This window comes from Oncorhynchus mykiss, chromosome 2 (assembly GCF_013265735.2).
Source record: "Oncorhynchus mykiss isolate Arlee chromosome 2, USDA_OmykA_1.1, whole genome shotgun sequence".
In the NCBI taxonomy this organism is placed as follows: domain Eukaryota; kingdom Metazoa; phylum Chordata; class Actinopteri; order Salmoniformes; family Salmonidae; genus Oncorhynchus; species Oncorhynchus mykiss.
In genome coordinates, this window is record NC_048566.1 from 85,349,723 (window position 1) to 85,368,671 (window position 18,949).

Here is an 18,949-nt window from a genome sequence, read left to right on the forward strand (position 1 = left end):
CTCCTTCTGGCTTCAAAAGAAAAACAGTCCTTATTCCTAAAATAAAATCTCAATTTCAGCTTAATTTTTTTTGCAAAATTGTTGAATATGCAATTTAAAAGAGAGGCCGTCATCAATTAAAATTCAAAGATATTTATATGAGGTTACAACCTCAATCTCCTTGCCCTGACATGTAGTAATAGGTGAAAGGTTCAGAGGTCTATTTCTTGCATTAGAAAACACCATTAGTTTAGTTTTGTCAGTATTGAGGATAAGCTTCAATTGACACAAGGTATGTTGAACAGTATAAAAAGCAGTTTGCATGTTCTGGAAAGCTTTTGTAAGAGACGAGGCACAACAGTAAATAACAGTATCATCAGCATAAAAATTAAGTTGTGCATTTTGGACATTTTTGTCTAAATCATTTATATAAGTAGTGAATAAGAGAGGACCAAGTACAGAGCCTTGGGGCACACCATTCAAGACAGACAATTGAACAGACATAAGCCCATCAAATTGAGTGCACTGAGTTCTATCAGACAGATAGTTAGCAAAACATGCAACTGCATGCTTCGAAAGACCTACACTCGACAATCTCTGCCTTAGTATAGCATGATCAACTGTATCACATGCCTTAGAGAGATCAATAAAAAGTGAGACACAGTGCTGTTTTTTGTCAATGGCTTCAGTGATATCATTTAAAACCTTCATGGCTGCTGTAATTGTGCTATGCTTCTTCCTGAAGCCCGATTGGTACATTGATAAAATAGAGTTAGTAAATAAAAACTATTTTAGCTGTTCACTTACAAGGGTTTCAAGTATTTTCACCAGGGGGGACAGCTTTGAGATTGGCCTATAATTATTTAAAAGAGTTGGATCTCCCCCTTTTAAAAGTGGTAGGACAAATGCTGATTTCCAGATCTTTGGAATTTCATTACATTCCAGGGTTAGATTGAACAGAGATGTAAGTGGTTCAGCTATGAAATCAGCTGCCAGATTTAAAAAGCAGGGATCCAAAAGATCAGGACCTGCAGGCTTTCTCTGATCTAAGGATTTCACGGCTTTATGTACCATCTGGACTGAGAATGGCAAAAAGCTAAAAGTTTGACCAGCTCTCACTGGTTCATCCACACAGGGTTGTACAGAGACAGAGGACACTGAATCAAACAGCCTACCAGATGATACAAAGTGCTCATTGAAACAATTCAGCATTTCAGTTTTGTCATATATAGCAACAGAGTCCTTCAAAACACATGACGGTAATTCATTAACATTACTGTTACCAGACATAGACTTAATAGCCTTCCAAAACTTTCTAGGGTCATTCAGGTTATCAGTGGTAACAGACATAAAATATTCAGACTTGGCCTTCCTGAGAAGAAAAGAACACTTGTTTCGTAACTGCCTAAAAATAAGCCAATCATCATCAGAACATGATTTCCTTGCTTTAGCCCAGGCTAGATTACGGTCGTGAATAATACAAGACAGCTCAGAAGAAAACCATGGATTATCCCGCCCTTTAACCCTGAACCTGTGGAATGGGGCATGTTTGTTTACAATTTGGGAAAAACCATCATGAAAGAATTTCCAGGCAGTTTCCACATCAGGGATAAGCTCAATCTTGCTCCAGTCAAAATAAAACAAATCATGAAAGAATAACAGTATCATTAAAACACTTCACATTTCTCTTACGAAAAAACGTGGGTTTGTCTTAGGAATCTTATTATTTCTAACAGCAACAACAGCACAATGGTCACTTAAATCATTACAAAAAACACCAACCGCAGAATGTTTATGTGGAACATTTGTCAATATCAAATCAATCAGGGTAGATTTTTCTGGGCATTTAAGATTTGGGCGAGTGGGTAAATTAATCGACTGGGTAAGATTCATAGAATTACAAAACATTTTTAAATCATTAGACATCGACTTTAACCAACACCAGTTGAGATCACCAATCAAGATCATTTCACTGTAAAAAAGTTTAGACATAAGGTACGTCAAAGAAGAAAATGCATCACAGAGAGCAGAGGGTGGTCTATAACAGCCAATCACAGTTATAGAGAGCAGAGGGTGGTCTATAACAGCCAATCACAGTTATAGAGAGGCCCTTTGAAACCTCAATATTCAAAGCAAGAAATTCCAACTGTTTACAAATAGTTTCAGACTTTGCCACACTTACATGGAATTCAGATTTGTACATATATAGCCACACCCCCAGAAAAATAAGAATAACTAGGCACCTCTGTTTAATAACCTTGCACGGCTTCTCTTTTTTAAGAGACCTACTGCAAGCGAATTCTACAAGTGAGTTTCCAGACAATACAAAACAGTCATTTAAAACCATTAGACTTTGGTAGTGACACAAATTCGTACTGTTCAAGTGGACCGCGTGAAAATTCGTACTGGACGAGTGGACCGCGTGAAAATGAGCGAGTTCCTGCAGACAAAATGTCCAATGGACGGGAGAGCACATTGTCAAATGTACTCACCCAAGCGACAATGTTCATTTTCTCCAGAGTTCAGTAAAGTCAGTGCACAAAGCAATACCACGAAAACTGTCATTTTCTCTGACAATTTTTATTTTTTTTTTATTTTTTTTTAATTAGAGGCCAACGAAGGTAAGGGGAGAGAGAGACTCTCTGTGTATGTATGAGTCTGAATGTGAGTGTTTGCGCGTGTGAGTAGATTGGGTGTTGAGGTCTACAGAGAGAACGTTGAGATTGTTGAGCTGCCATTGACAGCCAGGCGAAGAGCAAAAAGGAGCAGCTTGGACAAGCCACTCCGCAGACGAAGGAGGAACTCAGACCAGAGATAGGGTTACTTTGGTAAACTTCAAGTAATGAAGTGCTGAGTTGAGGAGGACCCGTGATCTTTACACCAGCAAAAATAAAATAGTTTGCACTACACAACAACGAAGTTACGCAACCATAAATAAATAGGTCATTAGTAGGTTAAAATGTACTAGTCACAGACAAACAGCTTGACATGCTGCCATCTTGGAGTTAGAGTACTGATTATGCTTTTGGGTCCTACTGTGTCTCTAACTGACAAAGAATGGGCGACATAAACCTAAATAGAAACTGATAATTGTGCACAACTTCAGTATTACTTACTAAAACTCTTGTAACACTAAGGTTTTTATTATTTTATTTTGTTAGGATTATTTTGCTTTTACTGTAGTACGGCCAATCCCGACCGGTCATGTTGTACAGCGCCTGAGTGGCGCTACGGTCTACGGCACTGCATAGCTGTGCAAGCTGTGTTGCTACAGATGCTGGTTCAATACCTGTGCTGGCCTTCACAGGGAAACCCATGAGATGACTCATGGTTTTTTGGTTTTCTCCCTCTAAAAACATCAATAAATAATTCTAAATAACAAACTGTCTTTATTTACAAATTAGTAACAATATCTCACCCCATGTTCAAGAATGGCCTTTTTCTCGCTTATTTTACATTATTTGAAAATCTCCAAAATATTAAAGGGGCATTGCACTAATAATGGCGCTGACTAGGGAAACGTTCCCGATGTTCTGTTCTTAGTGCCAGTCTGCACGTTCAAACTAAAATAATGTAACTAATAATGTCATCTTTAAAAATAATGATAACAATACTCTTTCAAAATGCCGATATTTATTTAGTTATGGGAATAAATATTTTTATTTATTTCACCTTTATTTAACCAGGTAGGCTAGTTGAGAACATGTTCTCATTTACCACTGCGACCTGGCCAAGATCAAGCATAGCAGTATGAACAGACAACAACACAGAGTTACACATGGAGTAAACAATAAACAAGCCAATAACACAGTAGAAAGAAAAAAAAGAGTCTATATACATTGTGTGCAAAAGGCATGAGGAGGTAGGCGGATAATTACAATTTTGCAGATTAACACTGGAGTGATAAATGATCAAATGGTCATGTGCAGGTAGAGATACTGGTGTGCAAAAGAGCATAAAAGTAAATAAATATAAACAGTATGGGGATGAGGTAGGTAAATTGGGTGGGCTATTTACCAATGGACTATGTACAGCTGCAGCGATCGGTTAGCTGCTCAGATAGCATATGTTTGAAGTTGGTGAGGGAGATAAAAGTCTCCAACTTCAGCGATTTTTGCAATTCGTTCCAGTCACAGGCAGCAGAGAACTGGAAGGAAATGCGGCCAAATGAAGTGTTGGCTTTAGGGATGATCAGTGAGCTACACCTGCTGGAGCGCGTGCTACGGGTGGGTGTTGCCATCGTGACCAGTGAACTGAGATAAGGCGGAGCTTTACCTAGCATGGACTTGTAGATGACCTGGAGCCAGTGGGTCTGGTCAGTGGGTCTGGCGACGAATATGTAGCGAGGGCCAGCCGACTAGAGCATACAGGTCGCAGTGGTGGGTGGTATAAGGTGCTTTAGTAACAAAACGGAGGGCACTGTGATAAACTGCATCCAGTTTGCTGAGTAGAGTATTGGAAGCTATTTTGTAGATAACATCGCCGAAGTCGAGGATCGGTAGGATAGTCAGTTTTACTAGGGTAAGTTTGGCGGCATGAGTGAAGGAGGCTTTGTTGCGGAATAGAAAGCAGACTCTATATTTGATTTTAGATTGGAGATGTTTGATATGAGTCTGGAAGGAGAGTTTACAGTCTAGCCAGACACCTAGGTACTTATAGATGTCCACATATTCTAGGTTGGAACCATCCCGGGTGGTGATGCTAGTCGGGCGTGCGGGTGCAGGAAAAGCATGCATTTGGTTTTATTAGCGCTTACGAGAAGTTGGAGGCCACGGAAGGAGTGTTGTATGGCATTGAAGCTCGTTTGGAGGTTAGATAGCACAGTGTCCAAGGAAGGGCCAGATGTATAAAGAATGGTGTCGTCTGCATAGAGGTGGATCAGGGAATCTCCCGCAGCAAGAGCAACATCATTGATATATACAGAGAAAAGAGTCGGCCCGAGAATTGAACCCTGTGGCACCCCCATAGAGACTGCCACAGGACCGGACAACATGCCTCCAATTTGACACACTGAACTCTGTCTGCAAAGTAGTTGGAACCAGGCAAGGCAGTCATTAGAAAAACCGAGGCTACTGTGTCTGCCGATAAGAATATGGTGATTGACAGAGTCGAAAGCCTTGGCCAGGTCGATGAAGACGGCTGCACAGTACTGCCTTTTATCGATGGCGTTTATGATATCGTTTAGTACCTTGAGCGTGGCTGAGGTGCACCCGTGACCGGCTCGGAAACCAGATTGCACAGCTGAGAAGGTACGGTGGGATTCGAGATGGTCAGTGATCTGTTTGTTGACTTGGCTTTCGAAGACCATAGATAGGCAGGGCAGGATGGATATAGGTCTGTAACAGTTTGGGTCCAGGGTGTCTCCCCCTTTGAAGAGGGGGGTGACTGCGGCAGCTTTCCAATCCTTGGGGATCTCAGACGATATGAAAGGAGAGGTTGAACAGGCTGGTAATAGGGGTTGGCGGCGGACAATGGCGGCGGATAGTTTCAGAAATAGATGGTCCAGATTGTCAAGCCCAGCTGATTAATGGCTCCAGGTTTTGCAGCTCTTTCAGAACATCTGCTATCTGGATTTGGGTAAAGGAGATGCTGGGGAGGCTTGGGCGAGTAGCTGCGGGGGGGCGGAGCTGTTGGCCGAGGTTGGAGTAGCCAGGAGGAAGGCATGGCCAGCCGTTGAGAAATGCTTGTTGAAGTTTTCGATAATCATGGATTTATCGGTGGTGACCGTGTTACCTAGCCTCAGTGCAGTGGGCAGCTGGGAGGAGGTGCTCTTGTTCTCCATGGACTTTACAGTGTCCAATAACTTTTTGGAGTTAGAGCTACAGGATGCACATTTCTGCTTGAAGAAGCTGGCCTTTGCATTCCTGACTGACTGCGTGTATTGGTTCCTGACTTCCCTGAACAGTTGCATATCGCAGGGACTATTCGATGCTATTGCAGTCTGCCACAGGATGTTTTTGTGCTGGTCGAGGGCAGTCAGGTCTGGAGTGAACCAAGGGCTCTATATCTGTTCTTAGTTCTGCATTTTTTGAACGGAGCATGCTTATATCTTCAAAATGTTTAAATGCTTTATTATCCAAATGTAAAGCTTATGCTGTACAGTACTGTATTTCTTCATCACTATCTTTATGCTTTCGTTAATAAAATAATCATAAAAATACTCTTTCAAAATGCAGATGTTGATGTAGTTATGGATCCATAACAAATTACTATGGGAATAAATAACACTGATTTACAGAAATATTTTGCAACAAAGTTGTCTAATGAAGGCAAACAATTTGTTGCTTACTGGAAAATACTCTTTCAAACACACATGGTCATTATGGCTATTAGCAGGGCTATATTTCGCTCACTGTCGTTTTTTTTAACAAAATAATCTCCAAAATATCGTTATATATTGCCTTCCCGCTGTGGACGTCTATTTCAGAACCGTTTCGCGCTGCTCTGAGACAAGGATGGAGAAATTAAAATGTTCAGTTATATTCCATGATATTCTTAAAATATATTTGTTGATGGAATATAAGCAAGTGATGTCTGCTAAATAATACAATTAGATTTCTCCAGAAATAAATCATTCTAAATAACAAACTGGCTTTATTTACAAATTAGTGAGAATGTCTTACCCCATGTTCAAGAATGGCCTTTTTCTCGCTCACTCTAGGTTAATGGGAAACGAAATCTCCAAAATATCGTCATTTTTTAAACAAAGTCATTATTATTATTATTATTATTAATTAATTTAGAATTATATAGAAGCCCCTTAGATATTCTCACAGATCCTAATGGAAAATGCCCCTTAGATATTAATTTAGAGTCCCCCAATCCTCTAAATGTAATTATTGTCACGTCATTGAAAATATTATTTGTATATATACTGTAGGCCTACCATAGATGAAATTAGTATTGGTTAACTACAATTAGGGTGTGAAAATATTATGCCCCTTAGATATTAATTTAGAATCCTCCAATTGTCACACCCTGACCTTAGAGAGCCGTTTTATTTCTCTATTTGGTTAGGTCAGGGTGTGATTTGTGGTGGGCATTCTATGTTGTCTATTTCTTTGTTTTGGCCAAGTATGGTTCCCAATCAGAGGCAGCTGTCTATCGTTGTCTCTGACTGGGAATCATACTTAGATAGTCTTTTCCCCACCTGTGTTTGTTGGTAGTTATTTTCTGTTTCGTCTCTGTTACCTGATAGAACTGTTTGCTTTCATTTTGTTACTTTGTTCGATTGTTTTTTGATAATAAAAACATCATGAGCACTTTTCACGCTGCGCTTTGGTCCACTCCTTCCGACGACAGGCGTTACACCAATCCTCTTATGCTGTAGCCTTCTCCCGACCGTCACGTTGTACAGCACAATATTTTCCATTCCATCCTAACGTAAACACTGAGTTTTGTTTTTCGTTTTTCTCAGAATAGAAACACCATAATATTAATCAAAATAACTAAGCCAAATTTCTTAATCATCCCATGTACTATGTTATTACAAAAAAGGTTTTAAATTCTCATGTAATGCCAATATGGGAGACTATCAAATGCTTCTCAAAGATGCCCTCTGGTGGTCAAACTAGCACTAACTTCCATTAACGTAAAAATGGCTGACAATTAAATAATGTGCCATAGAATGCTGCAGCAGCCCGCAAGGTGTGCTGCAGTATGACACAACTTTTAAAGGAGGAACCACTGTAGGTAGAGTTTTTAAAGTGCATAGGTGTTAACAGCAGAGGGTAGCAGCGGTGTAAATGTGATGTATTGGGGGGCATTGCAAATAGTCTGGGTGGCCATTTGATTAAGTGTTCAGGAGTCTTATAGATTGGGGGTAGAAGCTGTTTAGAAGACTATTGGACCTAGACTTGGCACATGCCGTGCGGTAGCAGAGAGAACAGTCTATGACTAGGGTGGCTGGAGTCTTTGACAATTTTTAGGGCCTTCCTCTGACACCGCCTTGTATAGAGGTCCTGGATGGCAGGAAGCTTGGCCCCAGTGATGTACTGGGCCGTTCGCACTACCCTCTGTAGTGCCTTGCGGACGGAGGCTGAGCAGTTGCCATACCAGGCAGTGATGCAACCAGTCAGGATGCTCTCGATGGTGCAGCTTTAGAACCTTTTGAGGATCTGAGGACCCATACCAAATATTTTCAGTCTCCTGATAGGAAATAGGTTTTGTCGTGCCATCTTCACGACTGTCTTGGGGTGCTTGGTCCATGTTAGTTTGTTGGTGATGTGGACACCAAGGAATTTGAAGCTCTCAACCTGCTCCACTGCAGCCCGTCGATGAAAATGGGGGCATGCTCGGTCCACTTTTTCCCGGAGCCCACAATCATCTCCTTTGTCTTGATCATGTTGAATGAGAGGTTGTTGTCCTGGCACCAGAAGGCCAGGTCTCTGACCTCCTCCCTATAGGCTGTCTCGTTGTTGTCGGTGATCAGGCCTACCACTGTTGTGTCATCGGCAAACTTAATGATAGTGTCGGAGTCATGCCTGGTCATGGAGCCATGAGTTAAAAGGGAGTACAGGAGGGGACTGAGCACACACCCTAAGGGTGAATGAAGACACTTTCCAGTTGTTCAGCGCATGCTCGCAGTACACTTCCTGGTAATCCGTCTGGCCCTGCGGCCTTCTGAATCTTGACCTGTTTAAAGGTCTTACTCACATCACCTGAGGAGAGCATGGTCACACAGTCTTCCAGAACAGCTGGTGCTCTCATGCATGTGTCGTGTTATTTGCCTCGAAGCGAGCATAGAAGTAGTTTAGCTCGTCTGGTAGGCTCGTGTCACTGGGCAGCTCTCGGCTGTGCTTTACTTTGTAGTCTGTAATGGTTTGCAAGACCTGCCAGATCCGAAGAGCGTCAGAGACGGTGTTGAACGATTCTATCTTTGTCCTGTATTGGCGCTTTGCCTGTTTGATGGTGCGCCGGAGGGCATAGCAGGATTTTTTATAAGCTTCCGGATTTAAAAAAAAGTTTCAAACAACACAAATAAACGAACAAAAAAACACAATCTGTTGGGGTCATGTAAATCGTCTGCCTTCTTCTCCGGCACCATCATGCTTAGGGCCATGTATAAAAACAAATGCCCAGTTGCCCATTATTTTGGCTACCATGGTTAGAAGATGTGCACTCAGTGACTTTGAAAGAGGGCTCTCAAAGGAGGATAGGGGGTTTAAACACAGAGGTTTAATAAGAACTGGAGACTGTCTCCAAGATGTCTGACTGTTGTTTTCAAAGTAATCTGTTTTTGTATTTGTGTTCTGTTTTTATTATTAATTTAACAAACATTACAATACATTCATAACAGATTTCCCAACACACTGTGTGCCCTCAGGCCCCTACTCCACCACTACCACAAAGCTACAGTTCAATATCCATGTGTATGTGTGTGTATAGTGCACATGTTATCATGTGTATGCATGTCTCTGTGTCCGTTTGTGTTGCTTCACAGTCCCCGCTGTTCCATAAGGTGTTTTTTTATCAGTTTTTTTTATCTAATTTTACTGCTTGCATCAGTTATTTGATCCTGAATAGAGTTCCATGTAGTCATGGCTCTATGTAGTACTGTGTGCCTCCCATAGTCTGTTCTGGACTTGGAGATTGTGAAGAGACCTCTTGTGCCATCTCTTGTGGGGTATGCATGTGTGTCCGAGCTGTGTGCCAGTAGTTTAGACAGACAGCTCAACATGTCAATACCTCTCATAAACACAAGTAGTGATGAAGTCAATCGCTCCTCCGCTTTGAGCCAGGAGAGATTGACATGCATATGATTAATATTACCTCTCTGTGTACATCCAAGGGCCAGCCTTGCTGCCCTGTTCTGAGCCAATTGCAATTTTCCTATGTCCCTTTTTGTGGCACCCGACCACACGACTGAACAGTAGTCCTGGTGCGACCAACCTAGGGCTTGTAGGACCTGCCTAGTTGATAGTGCTGTTAAGAAGGCAGAGCAGCACTTTATTATTGTAAGGGATTTCCTCCTCTTCTTCCGAAGAGGAGAGGCGAAAAGGATCGGAGGACCAATATGCGGCGTGGTAAGTGTCCATGGTTCTTTTAATAAGAAATAGTACACATGAACAACTGAATACAAAAACAATAAACGTGGAATGAACGAAACCCAAAACAGTACCGTGTGGTGAAAAACACAGACACGGAAACAAACACCCACAAACACACAGTGAAACCCAGGCTACCTAAGTATGATTCTCAATCAGAGACAACTAATGACACCTGCCTCTGATTGAGAACCATACTAGGCCGAAACATAGAAATCCCCAAATCATAGAAAAACAAACATAGACTGCCCACCCCAACTCACGCCCTGACCATACTAAATAACGACAAAACAAAGGAAATAAAGGTCAGAACGTGACAATTATGGACAGACTTCTCACTATCTTAGCTGTTTTGACCATGACAGTTTACAATCCAGGGTTACTCCAAGCAGTTTAGTCTCCTCAACTCGCTCAATTTCCACATGATTTATTACAAGATTTAGTTGAGGTTTAGGGTTTAGTGGATGATTTGTTCCAAAAACATTTTTTTTTAGTTTTTTAAATATTTAAGACTAACTTATTTATTGCCACTCGTTTTGAAGCTGACTGCAGCTCTTTGTTAAGTGTTGCAGGGATTTCACTCGCTGTAGTAGCTGATGTGTATAATGTTGAGTGACGCAGGTCATTAGTAAAGATTGAAAAAAAGTAAGGGGCCTAGACAACTACTGTCATGGAAATTCTAACCAGGAAAGAAGAGAGACTGTAGATTCTTCAAACAACAACTTTTATTAAAGAATTGCAATTCTGGAGTGGTTAACAATCTCTCAAAAGGTTTTTATTATAAAAGTACAACCCCCCTTTGGGTGGTGTGACAACCAAACAGAACAATAGCCATGAGGAAGCACTGGTTGGTGACCCCAATGTACAGCCAAAGAACTATGAGAAGCTGAGGTTGCCTGTGGTGAGGTCTTGTTGATAAATGTCACGCCATTTCTAAATGCTCATTGTCTCGACACTGTTTCTAAAAGGAACCGAAACCATTTGTCTTGCTCGTCTCTCAGAGCTTAGTCCAGTCTACTGCTAAATTTGGCCTTAAGTCCAGAACCATGAGTCAGTCACTTAGACAAAGGGGAGTGTTCTAGTAGAGGGAGCAAGTCATATTAGTACATTGTGACTTTAGTTAAATGCATAGATACACTGGATACATGTTATAACAGCAATTTTGCCACCATCCTGCCCTGGGGAATGCCTGATTCTGCCTGGATTATGTTGGCAAGGCTACCATTAAAGAAACACTCTGTGTTCTGTTAGAAAGGTAACTCTCAATCCACAGTATAGCAGTAAAGCCATAACATGTACATTTTTCCAGCAGCATACTATGGTTGATAATGTCAAAAGCCGCACTGAAGTCTAACAAAACAGCTCCCACAATCTTTTTATTATCAATTTCTCTCAGCCAATCATCGGTCATTTGTCTGAGTGCCATGCATGTTGAATGCCCTTCCCTATAAAATGTGCTTTTATTTACTGTAAAATAACATTGTATCTGGTCAAACCATTTTTTTCTCCAAAAGTTTACTAGGGGTTGGTAACAGGCTGATTGGTTGGCTATTTCAGCCAATAAAAGGTGCTTTACTACTCTTGAGTAGCGGAATGACTTTTGCTTCCTTCCAGGCCTGAGGACACACACTTTACTGTAGGCTTAGATTGAAGAGATGGCAAATAGGAGTGGCAATATTGTCCGCTATCATCCTCAGTAATTTTCCATCTAAGTTGTCAGACCCAGGTGACTTGTCATTGTTGATAGACAATAATAATTTTTTCACCTCTTCCACACTCTGAATTCGAGATTATGGAATTCATAATTACAATGCTTGGATGTGTAGGTTCGGCATTTGTTGCTGGCATGTCATGCCTAAGTTTGCTAATCTTGCCAATGAAAAAATCATTAAAGTAATTGACAATATCAGTGGGTTTTGTGAGTTATCAGATTCAATGAATGAGGGAGTTGAGTTTGCCTTTTTTCCCAATATATCATTTAAGGTGCTCCAAAGCATTTTACTACCATTCTTTATATAATTTATCTTGGTTTCATAGTGTAGTTTCTTCTTTTTTTTGTTCTGTTTTGTTACATGATTTCTCAATTTGCAGTAGGTTTGCCAATCAGTTACGCAGCCTGACTTACTTGCCATTCTTTTTGCCTCGTCCTTCTCAACCATAACATTTTTCAATTTCTCATCAATCGACAGAGATTTAACATTTTTTACAGTAATTTTCTTTTACAGTCCGTTTCATAAATATGTCAACTGCAGTGCCTGGTTGCTCCTCATTACACACCACAGACCAGTAAATATTCTTTACATCAACTCACATACTTTGATTCATAGACGGTATATCTGGTTTATACGGACCAACATCACATGCACACTATCACTCAGTGCACAAAGGGAGCCACGTGAGCAGCGACGACGTCATGAATATAAAATATATTTGGCTGTGTGTGTGTGTGTGTGTGTGTGTGTGTGTGTGTGTGTGTGTGTGTGTGTGTGTGTGTGTGTGTGTGTGTGACTCAGTCACCGGATCTCAACCCAATTGGGAAATTTTGGAGCAGCACCTGAGAGAGCGTCAACAAAACACCAAATTATGGAATTGCTCGTGGAAGAATGGTGACACATTCCAGACACTTGTAGAATCTATACCAAGGCGCATTGAAGCTGTTCTGGTGTCTCGTGGTGGCCCAATGCCCTATTAGGACATTTTCCGTTTCCTTTATTTTGGCGGTTACAGTACCTGTATCTATTGTTAGCTAGCACACAACATTATTTGGAATTACTAGTCCAGTTTCTATTTGTTCCACACAGTTGATGTTGTTTCATCAATTACAACATGCAAGGTGAAAAATATTTTTGTTTTAAGGACATGAATTGAGTCCAGAGATTTAAGTTCTTCATGTCAACTTTTAATATATCACCAAGACGCTGTTGTTTATACTAATGTGCATAGTGTGGTCCATTTAGAAATGTGTAAACCTTTGCCACGCAGCATTTCCCATTCCGTTCATAGACACTTTTCCCCTGCCATGCTACAGCATTGGCAGCAGTATTACTCCACAGTGGTGTATGGTCTGAGGGGAAGAAATGAAGTATTTTATAAACTTTTGGTGAAATTTGTGAAAATGTCAAACCATGATGACATAAACACATGGCATTTCATGAGGCAAATACCTATGTGTGATAATTACTTATAAGTCACCAAAACAGCAGAATTATATTCTATGACTTTACAAACTGTTATTGATATTTTTTATTGAGACAGATTACATTTGACAAATAGCAAATCAGAAAAAACGATCAGAAAAGCAATGCATGTGCAGTTCAGCAACTCACCCAGTATGTGTCATTATTTAGTTAGAATTATTTTGATCTCTCTCATGACATGCTCTGAACTTTACATTCAAAACAGTAATTCATCAACCATAATATAATGCTGTGTGTTATTACCCTGTAACAGTTGCGTAACTGTACACAAGTACAATTCATTATCTTCCGAATGAATATGAGACGTGAGACACTTCCTTGGTCTCACGTCTCTCTGGATTGTTTTGGTCTTGTTTCGCCCTGGATTGTTTTGATTTAGATTGGGACCTGAACGCCACTCTCTTACGATCCCGTGTGACACATCACTTGAACTGACTCTGGCATTTTACCTCATGGCATCAGCAGGAAAATGCATTAAAAGACATTAATCCATGTGTCCCACTTCAAAGATCTGGGTTCAGATATGGAGCCCCAAACAGAGGGACATTGAGAAGTCCTGACACCACCCCCTGAGAAGGGCACTATGGCCTGGGCGGTCTAGATGGCTGGTCCAACAGCATATCACTACTGTCACAGTATGCTGTGTAACTTTGGCGATTGGTCCTGTTAACTGAGACTGATTTAGTTTAAGGTCTGAAAAATGACTACTATTGGCTGACTGAATTAACCTACAGTATCATGACATTTGTCCTCTGTTTTGGCAATCAGACATTATTGTAATAGGTCAACTGAAAGCATGTTGAGTAGGCCTGTATGATAAAGAGGGTTGAGTATTCTGTATTGAGGTAGAGCTTGGTTTCAGGCAATAAAATGCCTCCATTCTAGTCAAACAACCCCACCAATTTCTATGTGATTAAAACTGTTCTGCTACTTTATTTCAACTTTAATCGTTGTCCTATCAATATTTTCTCAGGACTTGTTAGTGGACTGTCATGCCGTCTCTTTCGAGAAGTGCTTTTCTTATTAAATAATGTATCCGACCAAGTCTAGATTCATAAAATAAGTAGATATGACATAACTTGCATTATTTATATCCAAACATCTTTTTATGGCTGTCAGCCTTGGGATGTTGTAACATTATATATGATCTATGCAATTAATTCCACAGTCAAAACAGAGGCTGTTAGTGGGAGGTTAATAAAGTGTTTTAATGAGCTAACAGCTCTGGGGGGTTCTGACTGAGTTGTACTGTAGGAGACTGTTACTCTCCTGCCACGTCTGCTACTGCTTCAATAGGCCTGACTGTGCTCTCAGCACTCTACTCCACTCCCAACCACATACTCACTCCCCTTCATATCCATCTCTGACTGTTAGTGTCAGCGATTACTGAAGACACCATTCAGAGTGACATTTGAACAAAGATTTTCTATACTGCTAGAAGAAATGGTGCTATAAAGAACCAAAGATAACCATTATTTTAAGTAGTGTTGCCTTATGTGAGATGTGATTCTGAGAATGACTGAACTGAACTGTCCTGCTCTTGTGTTCCAGTACCCAGCAGCCCTGATGAACCTAGGGGCCATTCTCCATCTCAACGGGAAGCTGCGGGAGGCGGAGACCAACTACCTGCGAGCTCTGCAGCTGAAACCAGATGACACCATCACCCAGTCCAACCTGCGCAAGCTGTGGAACATCATGGAGAAACAGGGCCTCAGGACCATGGGGCTGAGTTAGCTCTGAGTTATCTCTCCAGCCAGCAAGCCATCTGTGCAGCAAGCCTGGGGAAGAAGTGGCTGTTTCACCCTCAGAGGAGAGAGGGAGGAGAGACTGGGAAGGTGAGGAAGGGGGAGGACAGCAGAACGCTCCTCGTGACTGTCTGTTGTGAGGAGCACTACATTGGATGATGACATTCTGGAACTTTGTCCAAAAAGGGTGCTCTCCCAGGATCTGTGATTCTTGAACAGAGCACTTAACTTGAAGTGGGCCATATTTTGTGGTTAATTAGGTTTTGAATTAGTTATAGATTCTTAAAAAATATTTAAGGACAACGTTTGTCCTGGGACAGTGCAAGATTAAAAGTGTGTGCGAGTGACAGGAAAAAAAAACGTCCCAAGGCGCTGCCCTCTGAAGCAGGAGCAGTGGAGTAGAAGTTACTTTTACTCACCGTCTAATTACGTTTTTCGTCTGAAGTCAGTTCATTGGTTTCTGTGCATATCAGTGGAACTCGTGGCATGGTATTGGAGTTTACAGCTTTATCAGTTGTAAACAGCTCCCACTGGGTACAGACATCAGTTCAACATCTAGTTTTGATTTACATTTGGTTGAGTTGTCAACTAACATGAATTCAATGTGAAATCAACAACAACAAAATCACCAAGTTATTGGATTTAAGTAAAAAGAGTGAAAATAAGACAATTGCCTTACGTTAACTATTTTCAAATCCAATCTGTTTTCCACGTTGATTCAACGTCATCACGTAGAATTTGGGGGTGGAAATTACATGAAAACAACCTTGACTCAACCGGCTTTTGCCCAGTAGGCAACTAGTGGAGGTCAGGGTTGATTAATTATTGATTCCGAATGCCTATGAGATTTCACTGATTTGACATGTTCTTGGACATTGAGACCTACAGCACCATGCCTGCAAACGATATGTAGCAGATTGTTGAGCATCATTGAGTGATAAAAAGGGAACCCGTCATTGAAAATAAGAATTTGTTCTTAACTGACTTGCCTAGTTAAATAAAGGTAAAATAAAATTGTTGCCAAAAAACACAGTGGTAGTTGTGAAATAAAATGCCAATACATCTGTCAGATGGAAAGGTGAAATGACTTTGAACTGAAAGAAATGTCTGTCATTATTTGCAAACTCTATTATTCCTTTCTAATTGAAGGTGTGAAACTTTTCCATGTAAATGTAGCAGATCATTTCACATTCCTTCATTAAGCTTGTTGTTTCATAGAGAGACATCACATGGCTCCTGTGTAGGCTACTCATGTGTCCTTGGATATTTGTCTTAGAGGACAGCAATGTGTTATGAAAGGAAATGGCCAACTAACTTCCGATGGTACTAACATTAGCCCCTATAAGTTGATGACTGAAATCTCCTAACCAAAATAGCTGTCTAATCGATGCACTCCTTTACATAACAATGCACAGCTATAGTTTGTCTGAGGGAATATTTTTATGTAATATTGCTTTGAAAACATAAATGTTATTTTATTTGTATGTATACATGAAGTTTAATATATACAGTACAAAGCCACATACATTATAATGGAGACAATAGTCTGACTTGCAAGGGAAGGTCAGTGCCCAGCAGGTTCAGTATCTGTAAGATATGAAGTATTTTCCATAGTATCAATACATAATGTTCTCTCACTCTTTTTGGTCTTAAACGTCCATTTTGTATATATTATGTGTAATTAACATCTACTTGGTGCTTGTCATTAAAACATTTACCACCGTTTAAAAAACTTACATTTGGAAGGAAGAAAAAGTATTTTGGAGATGATCCCGCTATGACATTTATGTTTATGGTAAAGAAGCCCACAGCCACCAGGCGGTTTAATATTTGCAAGTTATTTCTTTGTGTTATCTTGGCATATAAACCAGCTGGTACTGTGTTATCTTTTTAAATGTATGTTGAAGGAAGTTCGTAAGATAAATATTAATCCATTTCCCTTCAAGAAATGTGATATACCTGTACACGTTTGTCTGGAAGACTTTGCCTTGCATTATGACTGAAAAAAAGGATTATACAGCTATGTGATTCTCAACCCCATTTTCTGACAGGTGTATCTTGATTATGCTAAGATATTGCATTTGATTAAAAAAAACTAAGTTCATCATAGACAATAAATTCAATGGCTACCAAAAAGTCAAAAGTATTAAAATATTGCCATTTCTTTTGCTGTTCTTTTGCTGTCTCTGCAGTCACCCCATCCATCCGAGGTCATATCCAGTGCTTTATGAAGTTAGTAGTCTGATAGTTGCCTTGTTCTTTCTTGAACAAAAAAAATGATAGTTGTCCTGTTCCACTCTGTACGTAACCTCTGTTCTCATGTCTGTCTGCCAGTATTGGAGTCACAGCATGGCACTGTGTCTGGCAGGAGCTGGATGGTCTTACTGGTTGTTACAGTGCTGACGATTGTGATGGTCTTGACCATACAGCACAACACTGTACAACACTGTGTTGTATATAGCTATGGTCACCATGTCTATCTGTCTGTTATAGTGAAATGTTGAACTAGGTTATCACAATAAACTATTCTACCTTCACACCTTCCACCCCACTCCTACAACCCCCATCACAAGTTGTGCTAATTTCTCTTGTGGATAAATTGTTTATGAACAAATTATAGTATGAATGAAGATGGAAATAAGTGTTTCATTCTGTCTCTCTGCTCAGGGATTTCAAGCGGTGGGTTGTATTGCTGAATCATACTCACGGAGCACTCGGAGAGTTTACTAAATTAAAGTTTTATTTTTTGAAAGTTGTTGTATTTGTATAAATTATCAAGATTTGTAGCCTTTGCTTAAACGATGCGCCAGTATAAACTTTCCCAATGTTGCTTTTTTTCCACAATAAAGTAATAGTGTTCTGCTTTCATTGTCTGTCTGAGTATTTTAGGGAGACAGTTTTGGAGAGTTTATTTTACATTTACAGTACTTTAACATGTCACACTTAGCCTCAAAAACAACATTCCCATGACGTCCTTCTATATACTGATATACAGTGCATTCAGAAGATCATTTTTCCACGTTTTCTTACTTTACAGCTTTATTATAAAATTGATTAAATTGTTTTTTCCCCACATCAATCTACACACAATACCCCATAATGACAAAGCAAAAATATGTTTTTACAAATGTGTGCAAATGTATTAAATATAAAAAACTGAAAATATCACATTTATATAAGTATTCAGACCCTTTACTCAATACTTTGTTGAAGCACCTTTGGCAGTGATTACAGCCTCGAGTCTTCTTGGGTATGACACTACAAGCTTGGCAGACCTGTATTTGGGGAGTTCCTCCCATTCTTCTCTGCAGACCATCTCAAGCTCTGCCGGGGTGGATGGGGAGCTTTGCTGCACAGCTATTTTCAGATCTCTCCAGAGATGTTAGATCGGGTTGAAGTCCAGGCTCTGGCTGGGCCACTCAAGCACATTGAGACTTGTCCCGAAGCCACTCCTGCATTGTCTTGGCTGTGTGCAACAGGGTCGTTGTCCTGTTGGAAGGTTAACCTTCACCCCATTCTGAGGTCCTGAGCGCTCTGGAGCAGGTATTCATCAAGGATCTCTTTGTACTTTGCTTCGTTCATCTTTGCCTCGATCCTTACAAGTGTCCCAGTCCCTGCCTCTGAAAAACATCCCCACAGCATGATGCTGCCACCACCATGCTTCACCGTAGAGATGGTCCCAGGTTTCCTCCAGATGTGGCGCTTAGCATTCAGGCCAAAGAGTTCAATCTTGGTTTCATCAAACCAGAGAATCTTGTTTATCATTGTCTGGGAGTCTTTAAGTGCCTTTTGGCAAACTCCAAGCGGGCTGTCATGTGCCTTTTACTGAAGAGTGGCTTCTATCTGGCCACTCTACCATAAAGGCCTGATCGGGTTCTTGGTCACCTCCCTGAACAAGGCCCTTCTCCCCCGATTGCTCAGTTTGGCCGGGCAGCCAGCTCTAGGAAGAGTCTTGGTGGTTCCAAACTTCTTCCATTTACGA

The 18,949-nt window shown here is 40.6% G+C and overlaps 1 protein-coding gene across 1 annotated transcript in view; it reads left to right on the forward strand.

Moving 5' to 3' along the window:
• The window catches only part of LOC110498083 (protein O-mannosyl-transferase TMTC2), a 161,285-nt gene extending 143,445 nt beyond the window's left edge, over positions 1 to 17,840 (forward strand). The window contains exon 12 of the mRNA XM_021574670.2: positions 14,774 to 17,840. Within this exon, the coding sequence (XP_021430345.2) occupies positions 14,774 to 14,956 (183 nt within the window). The 3' untranslated portion in view covers positions 14,957 to 17,840. The remainder of the gene's footprint in view (positions 1 to 14,773) is intronic.
• The last annotated feature ends 1,109 nt before the right edge of the window (positions 17,841 to 18,949 follow it).